We start from the raw sequence: 20,404 nt of genomic DNA on the forward strand, positions 1-20,404 counted from the left end.
AGCGTGTTCACCCAGTGTGCATCGACTCAGCTCATGAAAGCATCCACGGTGCACGCACGCGCGTCGGGCTCCCTGTCACAGGGACCAAGATGGGTGGACAGCACCGAATGACTCCTGCCAGTCAAGAAACTTTCACAGAAGCCCCACTTGAGTGGCAATAATCTGCTCCTGTAATTGCTGTGGAAAAGGAAAATCCTCTAGAGAGTTCACATCTAATCATTTATTTATAAATGTGCGGATGGCAGCCTGCAGAAGACGCGCCAGGGGTCAGCTTTGTGCTCAAAACACTCGCCTGATGTTTACATTGTGCAGTGTATTTTTTTAACGGTACCTCCAGCCCCCGTGATCACAAAAGGACCCCAACATGCTAGTGGCTGCTCTGTGCCGTGTCCCCCGGCCCAGGCACTTCATTGCGGGTACGCAGCAGAGGCTGGTCCCCTCTGCATTCGCTGAAATATGCATTTTTTCCATCTCATTAATTCAGTCTACATACAATTAATTTTTGCCTATTAATAAACCCCTCAGTGTGGCAACCATCGAAGCCACTTCACTGCGTGAGGAAGGAAAGTGGGTACTGGCTCACCCACCCCTGCCCGCCCCCGTCTTCACTGCCGTGTTGGGAGTTGGAGTTGTGTGTGGGTATATACATCAGGCATGGCAGAGCCTCGCTGTAGCCTGGCTTGATGGGGAGGGCTTAGCGGGGATGGAGCCCACCTGCCGTGTGGGGGGGGGACAGGGCTGGGTCAGGCTGGTGCCCTTTCTTTCTCAGGCCACAGGACAAATGTTGGGGGTGAGCAAGGTCAGCGATGCTTTTCTACGAATCTGATTCCCCATCCCGACGCAGCACACCCCTCGAAGGACATCTTTGCTCTGGAACTTCACATCTCGTCGTTTCTCGCAGGAAGCGTCTTACGAGATGTGTGGCTACAGACAGCTGACTAACTGCACAGTGCCAACTACTACTGACAGCTGCCAAGGAGAAAATCCAACAGTTGACATGAAGCCCTTGGAATCTGGAAGAGGCTCATGTACTTTGGGGGTGTCCACAGGAGATGGGCTTGCCGCAGTCACAACTCCCCGTCAGCAGCCAGCAGGAAATGTGCAGTCCAGCCTGAGCGCCAGGAACCATTGACATTCTTGGCTACATGTGTGGGAATTGTGGTTCATAACGCAAGCTCCCAGGATCCCCCAGCATTGGCTCCCAGAGGTCAGAGGTCACTGCAGGCGCTGGATGCCTGCCTTGAAGCCAGCTGCCACAGCAGACCCAAGGAGCTGCCAGAGTTGTTTGTGGGAGAAGCTTCAGCCTCTCTTGGAAGATCTTGTGGGACTGGCTTCATGGGAAAGTTTCCAGAACATTCTGTGAGGATGACAGGTGGGGTCATTGACCAGCTAACTTGCCAACAGGTGATAGGCTGAAGAGATAAGATGACTGACCCTGCTGACTTCCCGTAGGCCACGTGACTCCAGGTCAGGCTCCGAGAGGGTCAGCAGCTCCCATGCAACTCGGCTGGATCCCGGTGACCAGAACCCTCCTGCAGACCCTGCAGACCCTGCAGACGCGGGCTCGCGTCGGCCAGCCTTCCCGACCAATCAGCAGGCTGGCCGCAGGAGTGTCCCCTGCCTGTGCATATCCCGTTCTGCCTGTGATCTCAGCAGGTGAATAAGGAGCTTCTGTGTGAGTTTCCTGATTGGCTCGTTTGGAGGATGAGCCCATAGATCGGTTTGCCCTTGGACAGTGGCAGAGGTGCTGAGCTGCAGACCCTCACCTAGCTCATGCCACTTTTTACTGCCAGTTATAAAGTGAATCACTACTCTGGCTGCGTAAGCTTATTTAAACCTCTTCTAAGAAAATTGGCAGCTCCTCAGATGTCATGTCCAAAGCGACAGGAACAGACTTGAGGGGAGACAGGCTGGTAGCGAAGCCAAATGACACATTTTTAAAGATTTATTTTTTATAGGAAAGGCAGATTTACGAAGAGAAGGAGAGGCAAAGAGAAAGATCTTCCAACTGCTGGTTCACTTCCCAAGTGGCTGCAACGGCTGCAGCTGAGCCGATCCGAAGCCAGGAGCCAGGAGCTTCTTCCGGGTGTTCCATGTGGATGCAGGGTCCCAAGGCTTTGGGTCTTCCCCTGCTGCTTTCCCAGGCCACAAGCAGGAGCAGCCAGGACACAAACCACTGCCTGTGTGGGAGGCTGGCATTTGCAGATGGATGATTAGCCAACTGAGTCATCATAATGGCCCCCAAAGAAAACACATTTTTAAAAAACAAAAATGCAGTAGTTTATACGTTTGTTAATAGATTGAATAGTCAGGGAGTTGATGTGGCATCGTAGGCCAAGCTGCCGCCTGTGCTGCCGGCAGTCCATGTGGGCACTGGTTCATGTCCCAGCTGCTCCACTTCCAGTTCAGCTGCCTGCTAAACTGAGAGGCGCAGCGGAAGATGGCCCGAGTGTGTGGGCCTCTGATACCCACGAGGGAGATCCTTGTTCAGTGCTAGCCATTGCAGCCACTCAGCGCTCTCTCTCTGGCTTTCAGATAAATCAAAAACATTTTGTTTAATTCAGTTATTCAAAAACAAGAATGTGCAAATGGCTTCCAACCCACTGCCAAGGTAGATCAGCTGGAGTCAGAAGCAGGATGACAATCCTGCCCATCACAAAATGAGGCTGCTGTTGTGGCTGGAGACTCCTGCACGCTGGCTTGGTGAGGTCACATGGACCAGGCCCATCTCGGCCAGGGTTTGCAGGAGGGAAGCCCTGAGAGGCTGGCTGTAGGGTCTCCAGGCAAATGCAGGTGTGTTTACACAGTGTCTCGCTGAGCCAGCAGCATTGGCCAGGACCTGACCGGAGTCATGCTCGGATCTCAGGACTGGCCTGAGGATGCGCCGGCCGTCCCCTCACGATTGGTGCAGTCACCCGTGCTGGGTTCTCAGCCGTGTTCTGAGCGGAGGAATAGAGCCATGTGCTTGGCCACCCCATGGAACACAGAAGGAAACCCCTGCCCACCACAGAAAGGGCGTGTTGCCCCTTGCAGTCTAGGAACACACCAAGGGAGTCTGCAGGACCAAATTCCTCGTTTTTTCCGGAAAAGCCTTCATTCTCTCTTGAGCCCTTGTTTCTTAGTATCAAGCCAGAATCATGCCTGTCGCTGTGAAGTGTTTTACATCCCCTGTGCCGTTAAGAAGCTGCTCGGGGGTGAGGAGTAGGGAAGCCTTTGGCTTTTCCAAGCGTTCTCATGCTTTCCAGACCCCATGGCCGCCCCAGTTTCTGGCTGGATTCCTGGAATTCAGAGCCAGCATTTGTCGTTAACGAGCAGGAACACAGCGACTCTTGAATGTGGACTGTGAGCGGCCCAGGAGGAAAGCAGAGCGCCTACACTGTGAGGGTCTGTCTTCAGTCCTAGGGACAGGAGGGCCCTTGGTTGCCCCAAGCGTGCACACCCTCTCTTGCTGTCCGGCGGGTTGTTGCATTGCGTGATTGCACCAGCCCTTTGGAAGGTTCTCGGCTCCCAGGCAAAGGGCCGCTTGTGCTGCAAGAGCTCAGCATAGTCCCTCCTTTGCTGTTGATGACCCTGTGCTCAGCTTGGCTGAGACCTACACAATGGCTCAGGGCTGCCCGTGTGGCTGCATGGAGTTGCAGATCCTGGGGCCCTGGAAATTACCGTGCCAGACCAGCAAAATGATGCCCAGCAGAGTGGCAGAGATTGGCTCAGTCTGAATTAGCTTGGTCAGTTGTGCACACTAGATGGTGAGATGTTCAAGCCAAGGAAGTCTGTGCCATTGCCACTGCCGGAGCCCAGAAGTGTCTGTGGAGTCTTGCGCTTGGTGGAACCTGGAGCTGGGCACTGCTCAGAGGGTCAACCCCAGGTTCTTCCAAGTTTTGATCAAAGCGAAGATGCCCCTGGGAGACGTCCCATCTAAAGCATGGGTTGTTTCTAACATGCATTTGTTTGCATGCATCTTAGGCAGTTGGAATTAAGACCAGTAGTACCCTTTGGACACTGCCCATGGAGTTTGGTGGAAAACGCTGAGAATTTTAGCATGAGGGGGAGAAGGCAGCAGCGCCTGTTGGCTTGCTTTTGATTGTGAGTCCTCAGCATCTCGGTACGTCTGTTTGTACCCACCTTCCCTCATTTGAATTTTACACTCACTAACTCACCAAATGTGTACTTATCACAGAGTGATGATCGCTGACGTGATGAGCTGTCGAGAGGTGGCGACTTGAGCTGGGGAAGCCACAGGACCGTACATGGAGTGGTTTGAGGGCTCCGAGACAGCGGTGTCAGGAGGCGCACAGGGGTGAGGTCAGCTGAGGAGAGCTGGGTCGCACCTCACCGTGTCCAGGCTGGCAGACCCTGCTGAAGGTGCAGGGATTGGAGCAGGGCGAGGCAGTGTGCTCGGGGTGCCAAGGTGGCCGGATAGGCTGGAGCCCAAGTCCAAGGCCACCAGCCCGGGTGGCTTTGGCTACTGGCTAGGATAGGCTGGGGCCCAAGTCCAAGGCCACCAGCCTGGGTGGCTTTGGCTACTGGCGAGGTGTGGATCAGCAGGAGGTGAGCTGTGCGTGAAGAAGGGGGGTTGTGACCAGGACGATGAGCTCCACGTGGGATTTTAGGAGGCTGTAGCTGGCGTTTTGGGCAGATTCCCTGGGTGTGACTGGACCGCGGCCGGCCAGAGGTGAGAGTGGAGTGACAACAGGAAAGGGATACAAGGGAAATTACAAAGCAGGAGAGTTACAGGACCATGAGCCTGTTGAAGATGTCTGTGTCTGGAAGGCTCTCCCATCTGCTGGTTCACTGCAGGCAGGCTGAAGCCAGGAGCCAGGAACTCCTCTGGTCTCCCACGCTTGGACCGTCTCCTGCTGCCTTCCCAGCTAGCGGTGTGAACACCAATGGTTGGTAGTTTTTGGAGTGATTTATTCCATAACTGATTTGAAAAGCAGAGAATTGGAGGCAGGAGCAGGCAGGACATGGAGAGACCTTCCAGCTGCTGGTTCACTCCCCAAATGCCTGCAGCTGCTGGGCCTGGGAGCTCACTCCTCGGGCAAGCACTGGAGTGACAAGAACCCAGCACTGAGCTGCCTCCCAGCCACATTGAAAGGAAGCCAGATCAGAACCCAGACTGCGAGCACGTCCCAAGTGGTGCTTAAGCCCTGCGTGCCCCAGCAGCTCAGAGATCGGGGCACTCAGCCACGCCCAAACTGTGCAGGCTAGGTGATGGCCCTTCCTGTACGCCTTGGGCTCATCATCAGCAGACACCCAGCCAGGCTGCATTCCTACCCTGCCTGGAAGTGAGTGGACAGTGCAGATGGAGTGCCTGGCGGTCAGCAGGTGAAAGTAGCGGGGGACCAACCCTGGAACAGGGGCTTAGGTCTGTGGGCACCCCCCACAGAGGTGGAGTGCCGCTGTGTTGCTGTGGTCACCTGGGGCTGTCCTTCCCAGTGTCTCCCCACCTGGGGTTTTTCTTAACTATGTGAGAACCCTTCTCCTTCCTGAAGACCCCCTGAGACTGGGGTCCAATCCAGGAAGATTACACATTGAGCCTCTGGGGCCCGCAGACCACACCCTTTGCTCTGTCCTATCAGGGTCTGTGCTGGAGATCCGGGGCCAGGGCTCCACGAGAGGGGAGGCTCTCGAAAGCGTTCACCATCCCTCAGCCTCGTGGCATGTCCCAGGGGAGCTCCAGTGTGGCCCAGAGGATGCCTGGGCAGGGGGCTCGGTGCCAGACGTGACAGAGAAGGGAAGCCGGTCAGCTCTCTGGGCACCACTCTCTCCCATGGGTTCTGGCGTCACGCCACCACCACTCCAGGGTTGCAGTCAGTGCAGGGCTGTTCCTGCCAGGGAGCTCCATGGCTCTCTTCCCATCAGCCCACGGGTGTGGCTGGTCCTGGTGTCCAGACCACCCCGCCTGGGTGCAGCCATGTCCCAGAAGGCTGAAGGCATTGAGAAGATCCCAGCATGTGGTCCAGCTGCCCCAGCCTGGGGGACTCTATGCTGGCCGTCCACTCCTCCTGGTGGCCTCCGCACCTCCATGCATCCCACCCCCGCCAGCCCTCTTCTCTTGCACTTGCTGCCTTCAGACATGACTGGGATCTTGGCTGGGGGAGTTTTGCTTGGAAGAGGTAGGGGTGCTGCTGAACTCAGCGTGCCCTCCCGCACCCGCGCCGGGGAAGGAGGACCCGGGAGGGCAGCCAGCGTGGGGTCTCGGGGGAGGGCGGGCCCTGCTGTACACAATGATGTCATCCCGCCCGTGCAGAATCTCGGCTTTCAGTGCCAGTGACAGCGCTTGCTGAAAAAGTGCAAATGTTTTCTGCTTCTTGTAATCCACTTCTTGCAAATATGAGCACTCTGGAAAAAAAGATTTATTTTAATAATGGGAATTTTAGGGTTTTTTTCTGCAGCTAACATGGTTTTATTACTCCATATCCTTGCCAGAACGTGCATTTTAAGAGTTTCGATTCAAAATTAAATATGACCTCAGTGTTTTAAAATACAATTACATTAACTGTCCATTTAATAGTTGCTTAAGATTTTTTGGCCCCTGCCACGCATTCAATATACTTCTGTGATGTGAAATGCAGCCGGTCCCTCTGCTGCCCTGCGAACGTGTTCCAGGCAAAGCAGTCCCCACGAGAACGCAGGCTCTTCTAAGATGCCACAGCAAGTCATTCCCAGGGAGCACTGCGGTCCTGTGGGTGGAACCACGCTTCTCCGACTTGGGAACCATCTCCCATACAACTGTGCACATCAGCTTCTAAGACGGGGCGTGAAAGCCGTTACTCCTGAGCCGGGTATGCAGGTCCAAGGAGGCCATGCCCTTGTCGCATCCTCTCTGCTCTTGCTGAGCTGCAGACAGCTTGTTCGGGGTGGTGCTGTGACCAGGTTGGCCTGCCGGCTGTGTGCGCATGCGTGCTTTTTGCTGTTGGTCAGGGCTACATCGGGCCCTGTGGGTACCCAAAGGGTGATCTCATCTTGTGTGTGTTTGAGGGGATTGCTTACTGAAAGAGCAAGCCCATTCCTTCAACAGGGCACAGGTCTGGGGTCTCAGTGCCTGCCCGGGAGCAGAAGGATGGTGACGGGACAATCCTGATGGCCCACCATCCCATCCTGGGACTCCCTGCGTGGGCTCCCCACACCTTCACATGCTCTGCTTCACGGGGGGAAAACCGTCTCCTGCATGGCATGGTTTTGCCCCAGTGAATTGCTAGGGTCTGCGGTTTGGGGGTCTCCCTCCAGGCCCTACAGGTCCTGCTCTTCCACCCGGGCTCATGAGACACCTGCAGGAAGGTACCAGAGCGGCCTTCCACGCTCAGGTGCCAGGGTTGGCCTTGGCTTTGGTTCGGATCATCTCACTGTGTGGCCGACTGCTGCTTGTCGGGACCCTCTGTAGCTTCTGACCCTGGACTCCTACCACAGGGAGCAAAATTGGGAGTGATGGCCCTTCCCTGGGCTTGCATGAACTTTGTAATTTTGCAGTCTGCTACAAAATCTGAAAAGGCAGAAAAATGTGGCTTCCACCGTTTAGAAACTCTTTGTCGGGTTTTCTTCCCCCAGGGAATGGTTTTCAGCAAATTATTCATTGGAAAAATGGAATCTGAAATGCAGGTGCTTTTCGATGCAAGAGCCGCCTCAGCCGCCTTATTGCCGGCATCTTGTCACTCGGGTCCTGTGGGCAGGCCGGGCGCCCTGGAGAGACCCCAGGCGAGGGCCTGGGGCTGGGATAGCCCTGGGGCTGCTTCTGTAACTGTATTATTCATCCCAAGCCCTTGTGGGAGCAGCCTTCCTGGGCGGCCCACCCCATCCCCACCTGCCCCAGCACAGCACCACAGGCCAGCTTTCAAAGCCACTCAGAGCTGCGCTGTGGCCGTGATCACTCTAGGCCCTGACCATGGTCATCCTGGACCTGGACATTGCCTTGGTGGAAGAATGTCATGTGGACAGGTCCCTGGGGAATTGAATGTAGCTAATGGGTCGTCATCTGCTAGCCTGAGCGCCTAATGTTGTACTAGATCTCTTCCTAGAAGCTTCCAGAATGTGACAAAAGTAGAAAACACAGATTCCCAGGGACAGTATTCCGGAGGAAACCCAAGTGCTACGTGGACGTGTGCCATTCGGAACCGAGCATGTGGACCTAAGGGCTGCCAGGGGCGGGCCGGGCTGTGTGGTGCAGTGGGGGCGACCCTGAGAGGCTGCTCACCTGTGGGGTCTTTAGAGACACTTGCCATTCCGCTGGCTGACCCGGGTAATAGATGGCCTGGCTTACACTGCTCCTGACTGCCCTGAGATGATCTCCTATACCTGGGTGCTCTGTTAACACTCGCTTGTTGTTGGTAGAGACAGCCCTTTAAGAGCTGCCAATCCCCCAACCCACATGATGCCGGTCTCCCAGGAAGCTCAGCAGCCTGCGGAGGCACCCAGCAGTGGGCCCACTCACCTGCTCTGGACACATACCTTGGTCTTCCTTGACTGTGCCAGTGGAGGAAGGCACTTGAGTGCCCCTGCCCCCTCTCTCTGCCTGTGGCCTGCTGTGACACACACCCCTGATGGGGCAGGCTGGGTCTGAGCTACAGATTGCTATGGAAGGGTGGAACTGGAAGAATGAGCAGTTTGGCCCAGCGGGGAGCGACCACCAATGGAGGATGCTGCTAGCAGGTGCTCAGCTGAGGGTCTCGTGCGTGTAGGGCTGGCTTGGAAAGCACACGTGGGTGACTAGCAGTTGTCCTGTTTGAAATCCAAGTCCAACAAGGAAGCCCTGACGTCCCTGACGTAGACCGGCACTGCTGCTCGTTTCGGGGCCTGTGGAGCCATGGAGTCATGCGGAGCTACCTGAGGACCTTTGGGAAAACGCACACTTTGTGGAAGTCCTGAGACTTGACAGAATGACTCTTTAAAAGTTTTACATTTTTACAGATGTATCTGTGTGAGCATTTTATTCACGGGAAGCAAAACAAAGCTGGGACAGAGGAGGTGCCTCTGGAGTGTGAGATGCTAACAGGCTCTTTGTCTGCTGCTCGGCGGCGGAAGGCTCAGGCAACACAGACATAAGGCTATTTGAACTCTTTATTTGCCGCATTTGCAATATTAATAACCGCGTTTCCAGAAGTTGTCACATCAAGTAAAAGATCTTCATCCCAGACCTGTCTTTGGGGGCCAAATTGAGACTGGATGCATGCATTTAATAAATTGTAGTCTCAAGTAGTCATTTTTGTAAATAATTAGTTTCAGTGAAAGAATAAGTTAGCATATTGTATGCATCCAGTGTTGCAAGTGTACATACAGCAAACTTTGCTATTAATCAACAGTCAGGCGCCGCAAGTGGGGTCTCATACATAATGAATTGTGCTTAAGCCCCGTGGGTTTCTTGATAGAAAAATAAAAGAAAACACAGTGTAGTAAGCTTTTGAATAAAATTTAACTAGATTGCTTTGCATCCTGTAATTGTTTTGGAACCATTGGGGACCTGATCATTCATCTATAGTTTTGGGGTATTTTCATCTTCATCTGTCAAACAGTGGAGACTTTTAATGATATGTTAAAGTGTTGATAAAATACAATTTTCTTTTTAATGATTTGAACATTTAGGTGGAAAGCAAATAGGCTTTCTGAAGGCATTTTTGTCTGCCAAGTGTACTATTTAATTGTCTTTTTAAGAATGTTTTATTGCTGCTGACGTATTTTTAAAAATCAATTATTTTTGAATATGTACACACATATGTATGTATATGTGTGTATATGTATGCATGTGTATATATGTGTATATGTATGTGTGTGGATATGTGTGGATATGTGGATGTGTACGTGTGTATGTTTGTATATGTGTGTGTATGTATGTATATGTTTGTATGTGTATGTACATTTCTTTTGGGGAGGAATTGAAAATGTGCTTTGGGTTTTCTACATTGCTTTTGGTTGGCGATTTTTAAGCCACAATAAATTCCTCTGTGGTCTTGCTTGCGTTCTGACATCAATTTGAGCCCCAGTTTTGAAGGCTTAGGATGCCCATTAAAAAGCGGACCCAGTGATAGCCACATAACTGGGACCACCCAGAAAGTTGGAAGTGAACTGAATCTGAGGTTGCCAATTCCTCCTTGACTCGCTGGTCTCCAAGCACGGGTTGTGGGTGGCTGCTCCATGGGACTTGGTGTCCACCTGGGCAGAGCAGGAAGACCAGGGGCAGCAGGGAACCACACCGGGAAGAGCAGCAACCACCTGCTGAGCTCCCAGCGGGGCGGCCTCCAGGGAGCGGCTTCAGCATGGCTTCTGGGAAGCCTTTGGCTGCACTCTGCCTCCCCTGGGGGAGGGCTGGCTGTTTCCCTTGCTCACTGCCCCTTGCGTGATGCGGAGCCGCCTCCTGTGCTCCAGGAGTCTTACAAGATAGGTGCTGAAAGCAAGTCACCCGTCGGTGGCCCTGCTGTCTGTACACAGATCCTCAGACCGCACATGCAAGATACAAACCAGGAGGAAGCTGTGTGCACCTCAGAGTGGCTTTGGGCCACCTTTCCCACTGAGACGTTTTCAGAGGGCCTCTTAAAGCCTCGGCATGTTGCTGTCCAGTACACGTGTGTCCCATTTTGCCCTTTTGCGCTTGCTGTTCGTAGGGCTATGTGGGATTGAGTGTGAACACCCTGAGTCATGTGGAAGGCACGGGTGCCCCCTCAGTGCTGTGACTGGCGCCAGACCAGCAGGCCAGGCCGTGCCTGCAGCTGGACCCACAGCTGGACCCACAGCTGGACCCACAGCTGGACCCACCGGGTGCCCTGGACTGCGCACCATACTCTTGCAGGTTATTTTCTTCCTCCGGCCATCAGCCCTTGAACTCCTCTCTTTTCTTTTCCCTACTTCACAAACCTCTGCTGTGATAGCGGCTGCCCAGCTGCTGGTCAGCAGGCAGCAGGGATCCGGGTTCCTTGGCGGCCGTGAGAATATTGCCCATCGTGTAGGGAAGGCCCTGCGGGTGTGAGGGAAGCATCAAACCTGAGTCTTCCCCTTGGCCCGCGGCTCTCTTCACCCTCCCTGCCTGCGCAGGTGGTCATAGACCCCATGGGAAGACCTCCCTGCATGGACACTCCCACCCTGGAGCCGAAAGCACTGTGGGCAAGACCTGCAGTCCAGTTGGAACAGAGTTGAAAGGCTTCCTTCAACCTCCCCGCTGAACGACATGAGCTTTAGCGATAGCAGGCGGCATCGTGCAGTTTGGTCTTCAGTCCTGCCCCGGGAAGATGCCTGGGCTTTAGCAAGCAGGTGTAATTAAGTGGAGGACAAATCCATCAAACACAAGGAGCTCTGCTAGAGATCTTGTAAATTGGACGTAATCGTGCCTTTCCCGGCGATGCTTAGCGGAGTCCCTGCGTGGAGAGCAGAAGGTCACCTCTGCCGCGGTCCCAGCATCGTGCAGGGAAGGTGTGCCTGTGGGAGCCGGGTTGTCGGACACGCTCTCCTGGAGCCGCGGAGGGCTCCCTGTACCCCACGCTGCACATCCAGGAAGGGGAGGCAGCCGGCTCGGCCCAGGGACGTCCCAGGTGCTGCTGCAGCCACACTCAGCTGCTGCTCCCCTGAAAGCCCTTCTGGACACCTCTGGAGCCCCCAAGGCTTCGCTGAGGATACAGCCTGCGTCAGCTCCCCTTGGGGTGGGGTCTCCTTGAATGACCCTCCAGTGTTACAACCCAGCTCCCCAAATGGTGGCCATCCCTAGTGGAAGTGCAGGCCTCGTGTGGGAAGCACGCCAGAGTTCCCCAGGGAACTTCCATGTTCACGCCGGAAGTCTTTGCTGAGCACGATAGCCCCTTGTCCAGCCCTGGCTGAGCTTGGAGGAAAGGAGGTTGTTGGCAGAACGAGTCTAAAAAGAGGCATCCCTGGGGAGTTGTCTGCGTGCCCACCCAGGAAGGGGAGCAAGAACCCCTTTGGAGCTCCTCTGATTGGGAGAAGCACCACGAGGCCTGCGCCATCTCAGGACCCCGAACAGTAGTGCTTTCCTGGAGCCCGTGGTGTTGGAGGGGGGGCTGGGCTCTGGGGAAGCCGTGGTCGTGGCCTTGAAGGGAGCGCAGGCCACGGGCCACGGGACTGGTGATCACGGGCGTCCCGGGGTTCATCGTGGGGAGTCTGGAGGCACTCCCCCGCAGTCAGGGCGCCTGAGGGTCCCGTCACGCCACATTCCTCCTGGACACGAGCCAGCCGTGGGGCTGGGGGAGAGGGCAGGACCGGGAATCAATCTCATTTTCTCGTAGAAATGGAAATTTGTGTCGTGGCTTTAAAAATCTGGTTTTATGTGTGTGTTTAATGCCATTCGTTTTAAATGTCGTATCGTAAATCCTCACTTCGGAATCAAAGATGTTTAATTACGTTTCACCCATGAATCGTTATCCAACGCCAAGAGAGGAGAAGTGGGAGAGCAGCAGCCTCGGAGTAAATCAGGACCTGAGATCTTTAGCACAGGCATAAAACATCAATTTAAGATGAATTTTACTACTATAAAAATTCTTCAGATATCCTTTTAAGAGCGGGAAATGCTGAAACACAGTTGGCGTCTCAATTCCCTGCGCAGTGAGCGGGGGCGGGGCCTCAGAGGTCCTGGCCCCGCACCTAGGCATCTCCAGGGACCACCTGAGACCCAGCGTCACCTGTGGGCCCACAGCCCAGCTGGCCTTGTCCCCAGGCCCCCTGCCCTCCAGCTCAGCAGGACAGAAGCCAAGGGTGCCTAGCCCAGGTGACCTGGTGTGACAGTCCCACGCCCAGTGTTTCTTGCACAGTGCCAGGGTGGTACGTGTGAGCCTGTGCTGTCCCCTGAACTGGCCTCAGGGAGCCACTCCTGTGGGGACCCCTCCCACTCCCCCAGCCACCACCCCATGAAGGTGGTGAGGAGGAGAAGAGGCCAGCACACCCCCAGCTTCTCCCTGGGGCACATGGGCCAAGCCGTGGCCATGTGGGCCTGTACCACACGCTGCGGGAGGAGCCCTGGGGCTGTGCGCCCTTCTCCATGCCAGCCAGAAGCACTGGTCAGCTACACCCAGAGAGGCCCTGTGCAGAGAGCTCCGAGGCCGGCAGGGGAGTGGGGCAAGCCCTGCAGACGGAGCAGCAGCACCGCCAGTGGGAGCAGCTAGGAAGGAAGTGGCCTTGCAGTGCGCACAGCGGTGATCTCCAGAGGTGGGAATGGCCAGGCACAGGAGTCACAGGGCTTGTGCTGCGGGGCCAGACTCATGGGGTGACACGAACATGGAGAAGAGCTGGAGCAGGGCTCAGAGGCCACATTGTAGATTGTGGGTCCCCAGAACGCTGCACACTGTGGGCAGTCCACGGCCCTGCCCTCTGCTGTGGGGTGCCATGGGTGAAGCTGTGCCACTTTTGCTGCTGTCATTGCCAGCCTGCAGGGCCCTGGCCCACAGGGGCGGCAACTTCCTGGTGTCTTCCGCCCCGCTCCCTTGCCCTTTGTTCTCAGGATAGCTGTTGGGCAGCTGGTGCAGGCCCAGGGCACTTCCAGGTGGGCCTTGCCCTTCAAGCAAGGGGGCAGGCAAGGTTCCGGAGGCTGACTGATCTGTTGTCTCTTCTTGCAGCCCCGCAGAGGTTTCCGCTCCTCCTGAGGCTCCCGGAGACCCACAGGGAATGCCAGAGCCCCTGCAGCAGGGCGCGGCCTGGCTCCATGCCTACTTCCACCAGCCCGCAGCCATCCTGAAGCTCCCTCTGCCTGCTCTACATCACCCCATCTTCCAGCAAGGTCGGTACCCCGCCACTCACCAAGCGTCTGCCAGTGAGCCTGGCTTGTTAGCACTCACGGAGCAGGCCCTGTGATGGGCCAAGTGGCCACTTGGGGTAGCATGTGGCTGCACAGGGGGCAGGAGCACTTTCAAGGCCCACCCACACCAGCGATTGTGTTGGTCTCGGCACACGGTCACATAGTTCTTGGCAAAGGCAATAAAATGACACAAGCAGGTCGACTCCAGGCTGGCTGGCCGAAAGCTTTAAACAGGAACACATCTGAATGGTGACAAGCTTTTCTGTCAACTTCTTGTTAACCTGACCGTGTGCCAGCCACTCAGAGAAGGACGCTGACTGGCTGGGGCCAGTTAGCCACTTCCCTGAGCTCGGTCAGTGACAGGGGAACTGGGAGTATTACAGCGTCATAGATCCATTAGGAGGTCGGACTTCTCAAAGTTAGCGCCTCCCCTAGAGACGACTTCAGAACTGTTGCCTTAAGATAGCCTGTGAAAGGCACTTACAGTTCGTGGTAACCTGGCATCGGTGCCCAGATGTGGACACCGATGCCAGGAGCATATTGTCATGATTCTTAGTGGATAGTCATTTCAGTGTAAGTGAATATGTATTCAAGTGCAGACGTGTGTACACAGACAGACATACAGGTCACTGAGGTGCTAAATATGGTGAACATAACGCAGGCTTGAACTTCAGGGTGGAGTTAACCCCAAGGAGCTGAATGGCGCTCCATTTGCTGCTCTGGGCCTTGGCAAACATGGAGACGAGCTGCATCTCTGGGAGCCAGTGGAAGCCCTTGAGGTCACTCTGCAGCAGACAGGTGCACGCAGGAGACTGTGGGCATTGGTGTGGGACCCTGAACTGTGGGCACCAGTCACAGGAGGGTTTCTGCCAGTGGAAGCCCCAGTGTTTCCAGAAAGGGGTCCCCTAGAAGGAAGGTGGGCCTGGGCAGGGCAAAACCCTCCCCATCTGTGTCTGCCAGCGGGATGGGCAGGGGAGCCACGCAGCTACAGGCCCCGAGCTCAGCACATGGTCCCACTCACTCTCCCCTTGGCACGTCCACCTGCCGCTGCCTCCCTCCTAACAGGACAGGCCAGGGATGTTGCTGAAGAGTCCCAGCCACCAGAGGCTGCTTTGGCTTTACCAGCAGGGGCTCAGGGACCTTGCAGCTCTTGCCAGTTTGGGGTTCGCATCCTGGATTCAGGAGGAGGGCACAGAACTGCCAACCAGGCTGGCCCAGGGTGTCGTCAGCAAGCGCACTGAGATTGAAGGTGTTAGAACAGGGAAGAGTTGCAGCCTCTTCATCAGGGTGGGGTCCTGAAGACCCTCAGCTTTGCTATAGGTTCTTACACAGCTCAGTGCGAAATGTGGAGGGACAAGCTGCCAGGAACCACCCGTTCTTTGATCCCTGCCCTGGCCCTGGCCCTGCCTGCCGTGGCCCAGAGAGAAACGTGCCCTCCTACAGCCCTGGATGGTCCAGGACAGAGGAGCAGAGGGCCTGGAGTGACCAGCTCCTCCCAGAGCTGCAGCAGCCACACCAGGATGGGCTCCCACCACTGCCTGTGTGCTGGACCTTGAAGGTGCCTGGGCCTCCTCAGGCCTCTCCTGTGCTGCACAGATCCCAGGACAGTAGCTCGGTCAGCTCCAGCAGGAGGACAGACGAGGGCTCCGAAGGCAGCTTGTGGTGTGGTTAGGGAACTGGCAGGACACCCACGCTGCTGGACGGAGGGCGTGTTCACTCCTTGTCCGTTGTTGGCTGTTCCTCTATGTGTTCTTGTGCCTTGCGGCTCGGGCACGGCACTCTCTTCCAGGCCTCTGTCATAGGACGCAGCAGTCCTGTGCCACGGTGACATCCATAGAAGCTCTTTCCTCTGGGTCGCCCTCAGGAATCAGCTTTGTGTTTATAATGAATTTGTTTTTCCCCAAAACATACTTCTTTAGGGTTGGCATGCCTTTTTTTTTTTAGACTGATTTGAAAGGCAGAGAGACAAAGAGTGAGAGCTCTTCCACACACGTTTCATTCTACTCCCCAAAGGGCCACAGCAGCCCGAGCTTGGCTAGACCACAGCCGAGGGCCTGGAGCTCACCCACATCTCCCAGGCGGATGGCAGGTTCCAAGCACTCAAGCTGTCCCCTGCTTTCCCAGGCACCTTCACAGGATGCTAGATCAGAGATGGAGCCATCAGGGCTCCAACAAGCGCACCAGGGCAGGAGGGTTGTGGGGCACTGGCGTCACAGGCTGCGGCTTAACCGACCACACCACAACGGCAGCCCCTGAAGCCGGCTGAAATGCATGCCTCCTCAGCGTCCTTTGCTGTGCAGTGACACTGAGAGCCACAGCCTACAGTCAAGCAGACAGAAGGCTGTCACTGCTGCGATTGGCTCATGTTGTGTGTGTCCGTTGGAATGTTGCACTCTACCCCATGAAACATATGTGTTTGTAAATGAAGCCTCAAGTGTCGATCCTTGCACTCCCACTCATGTGCCTCATGAACCTGCACCCTAACTACTTTGAATGCTGATGGCCAGGTGTCTGCAGTAGCAGCACTCAGGGTTCGTCAAAAGCATTCTTCAGAAAGTTCTAGTAGAACAACCTATAATAGCCGAAGATGAACCCCCAGGTGCCCAGCGTGTGACAATACCCTTGGTGCCCGAGCCCTGTGGCCCTGGTCTGACTCTCAGAGAGGGCTCGACTTTGAGCCCCCCAGCCCCTCACTGCGCAAGGGCACACTCTGAGAGCCCTCCCAGGGGTGGGTAAGGAATGAGTTTTCCTGCCATGCCCTGTGCCCCCAATGCAGCCCAGGAGGGAATGGTTCATCACTACCTGTGTCCCCTCCAGAGTTGCCCTGTAGGGTATGAAGCCCGTCGCAGGGCACCCACACTAGCCTGGTCCTGCCAGCACCCCCACTGCCCTCCTAGGGGGCCAGCCGTGGCTGTTAGTCACCCTCTCTGGGCCCCCTTGCCTGGCACCAAGTACCTCTCCAGGGAGTGGCCCCAAGTCTCCCGCCCTCATTCTGTCCTGGCATTCTTCAAGTCTGCCCGTTGGGTCACGAGTGCAGCCCAAGTGTGTCTACAGTGGGACGGCGGCCACAGGGGCGTCTGCTCGTGAACCTCCCAGGAGCTCCTCTTGCCCCGCGCATGCAGCCCCTGCAGAAGTCCCCAGCTCCGGTGCAGGCCTCACTGAGCCCGGAGCTGCGTCTGTGGTGCTGACGGCCAGTGGCTCTGTGGTCCCACTTGAAGGCGGGTTTTGGGAACTTCTTCCCAGTGGAGTCGGAAGGTTTGCGGACCTCCTTCCTGTGTCCATGTGTCAAGAGCAGGCTCGCTACACTCAGTCCCAGTGGGACACAGCTGGTGCACAGATAGAGCTGGGCCTTCGAGCTGCTTTCCAAGAGGCACAGACATGCAGCTCTAAGTGGGAGGACCAAGACCTGATCCTGGGTCAGAGCACATGAATGGCAGCCCGTGAACTTGAAAAAGGCAAGAAGAGTCCCCAGCATGGGGAACCCATGCCACACCTATGCCTTCCCATCCTGAGAGGTGACCCAGCATGTGCCAGGGCCCAGAGCCTCAAGAGCAAAGGGTCCCAGCAGGTGCTGAAGGGCCTGCAGTGGTGTGTGGGCAGCACAGGAGCACAGGGTCCCGGAGGGGACTGAAGCGGGGAGAGACCATCCTTCTCCCAAGGCCATTGGCTTGTCACCTGCCCACAGGGTCAGATGACTGTGTCACAGAAGTGCAGGGTGGAAGGGCAGGTCCACAGCTCTGTTCTGCCTCCTGCAAAGCCGCATGGAGAGGACGGCATTGTGGCATTGCAGGCTCATCTTTGGCCATACCACCAACATCCCATACAGACACTGGTTTGTGTCATGTATGCTCTACCTCTGATCCAGTTCCCTGCTTATGACCTGTAAAAACAGCAGAGAATGGTTCAAGTCCTTGAGACCTGTACCCATGTTGAAGACCTGAAAGAGGTTCCCGGCTTCAGATCAGATCAGATTGGCTGAGCTCCAATTGTTGTGGCCCATTGGAGAAGTGAACTAGCAGATGAAAGATCTCTCTCTTTCTGTCTCTCCTTCTCTCTGTAAATCTGCCTTTGCCATAAAAGTAAATTAATTAAAGATAATCTAAGTGTGTGGAGCACACAGCGATCCTCTCCATACGTCCTCCTGCTCGTAAAGCCAGCCACTCGCTCCCTAACTACCTGCCCGGCCCGCCGGTCCATCCTTTGAGTCATCCATCAGTCACTTCCAGCCCCAGGGGCACAGCAGCCCTGGAGTAGCTGGGCACTGTGCCCAGTGGGAGGGACTCCCAGCCCCAGCAGGGGATGCCTACAGAGCCCCTTGCGGGCATGCAGTCCTTCTCCAAATTGGCTCTGACTCATCCCTGCAAGGTTGACCTGTGTGGGCTGCCCTGCCAGGGCGCTTGGTAAGGACAAGCATGCCTCCCTCAGCCCTCTTGCTGGACCTGGCAACTGTACTGGCCACTGGCTGGTTCGTGTGCCTTGAGCAGGCTCCTGCCCCAGTGGCCCTGTGCACTTGCTGATCCTTTGTGCAGGACTATGAGACAATGATAGCCACCAGGCATGCAAGCAGACAGCTACCCCAGGCTGTGCCATGGCTCAGCCCCTTCCTCTGAGCTGGGGAGACAAGTGCTCACACAGTTCTATCTAGAGACCTGTCCTGCTTACCTCCCAGGACATGTGAGAACCTTACAGCGGGCAAGCACACACACCTGCTTGGAGAGGTTACAGTACATGAGTGCCTGTGAGTAGCTCCGCCATGCACACACCGCTTCCTTACACTCGCCTTCCACTACCTGTCCGAGCCGTGTGCGTGTGCATGGTGCACAAGCATGTTGCTGTCTGCTGACAACTTCTGTCCTGTCTTATGAGGATACTTCCAGAAAGTCACAGAAAATAGAAGTGTACAATTTTGACACGGAAATGTTTGGAACACATACACATGACGTTTTCATGATCTGCCTCCGTGCATACGCTACTCACTCGTTCTGGTGTGCAGCCTTGTGGGAGGGTAGCAGAGCCAACGTGTAACTCACTGCTCTGAACTGCAAAGAGTCAGCCCCTTGTAACTCCCAGCCTGAGGAGTCTACTGCCCTGGAGGCCGCAGGGCAGCTAGTCAGCGAAGATAGCCAGGCCCTCAGAGGCTGCCCGGTCATTTTCCACCGGATCTGTGTTTCTCTGAACTGGCCAGATGAGGTTAAGCCATCATCATTGACGCCAGCCTCCCATCCCAGCTGCTGCGCTTCCCATCCAGCTCCAGCTCCCTGCTGATGCCCACTGAAGGAGAGGAGGGAGTCCAGGCTGCCCCTCTGCACCCACGTGGGAGACTCCTGGCTCCTGCTTTGCTTTCCTGGTGACACAACTGTTTGGCGAATACACTAACAGGTGCCGGGCGTCTCTATTTCTCGCTCTTTCTGTGTAACTCTGACTTAGAAGTAAGTAAACCAATCTGGGAAAAGAAAAGCCACCAGGTGAATGGCACGATTGGTCCCCTAGAGAACTGAGTGGTAAGATTGGTCACCAGACAGGTGACCGAAATCCGCCACTTCCAAACCTTGTTGGATAGAAGTTGGGCCTTCGTCGCTGTGAGCGCTACTTGGGATATTTGAAATTACAGGGGCTGCTTTATGAGAAAATACAGTGCAATTTAACACAACGTGCGGCACAACAATTAGTGAAGCTTGTAAGAACAAATCGCCCTTCATCTTGCAGGCCTGAAAAACGGCCATCCTGCTTGGCCAGCTTAGCCTTGGGCCCCTTCTGTCCTGAAGGCGTCTCGGGGAAATGTAAAAGCAGGAATTTCCTCGTCCATTTTAAAGCTAAGGACTTTATGCATCCCTGTGCGTTTTAGATTTCATTACAGGGCAGCCATTAGGTAAGCTTGGGCCACTTCGGAATGAAGTGAGCAGAGGCATAGCAGAGGCAGATCATGGCCACATTTATAGCTAGATGTGCATTTTGAACCGAGCAATCATCAACAGAATTTCCTCTGCTAAAAGTGTTTATGAAGCAGATATTTTAATAAAACACGCAAGTTATCAGTTTGTTAAACTTGTAATTATTAGTATAAAATTAATGATGATAATGCTAGAAAACTCTTTGTTTCTGGAGCTAATATTACTTGAACAGTCCAACACGCGCAGCGCTGGTACACAGGCCGATGTGGCTCTGAGGCTGCCACGGGTCTATGTCTCATGCGGGTCTGTGTCTCACGGGGGTCTGTGCCCCACATGTCTGTGCCCCTGCCAAGGTAGTCTCCCGTGTCCGAGCAGGATAGCCCCTGGGCTCTGCAGAGGTGGCCATCAGCATGGGCACAAGGCCGGCTCTGTGTCCTGCTTCGTGCGAGGCAGAAGAAGACAGAAGAACCCAGTAAAAGAGAGAGGGTTCCTTTCTGGAAACCTCTCTGAGACTTTGTTCAGTTGCCATGTGATTTTTTTCCTCCCTGGCTGGATGTCAAGGCCAGAATCCCTGGTTTTTGGAAAGTCCTAGCCAGAGTGGGTTCAGACAATAGGATTGTCACTGGGGTCTTTGGTACTGGCATCAGTCGCTGCACATGGCCGTATCAGCAGAAAGGACCCATCGATACGCATGTGTGCACACCTGTGTATTGTCTGCTTCCGGCTCGGAGCCGTGCTGGCTCCATCCGTCCCCAGCAGCCGGGCAGCCTTCCCCCTGGCCTTTCCTGACTTG

General features: G+C 55.3%; 1 protein-coding gene across 1 annotated transcript in view; it reads left to right on the top strand.

Annotated features, from left to right (window-relative positions):
* Positions 1 to 20,404, top strand: part of MGMT (O-6-methylguanine-DNA methyltransferase) — a 216,326-nt gene that overhangs the window by 166,351 nt on the left and 29,571 nt on the right. The window contains exon 3 of the mRNA XM_004580178.2: positions 13,542 to 13,702. Within this exon, the coding sequence (XP_004580235.2) occupies positions 13,542 to 13,702 (161 nt within the window). The remainder of the gene's footprint in view (positions 1 to 13,541; positions 13,703 to 20,404) is intronic.

The sequence above is a fragment of the Ochotona princeps genome, chromosome 13, assembly GCF_030435755.1.
Source record: "Ochotona princeps isolate mOchPri1 chromosome 13, mOchPri1.hap1, whole genome shotgun sequence".
Classification (NCBI taxonomy): domain Eukaryota; kingdom Metazoa; phylum Chordata; class Mammalia; order Lagomorpha; family Ochotonidae; genus Ochotona; species Ochotona princeps.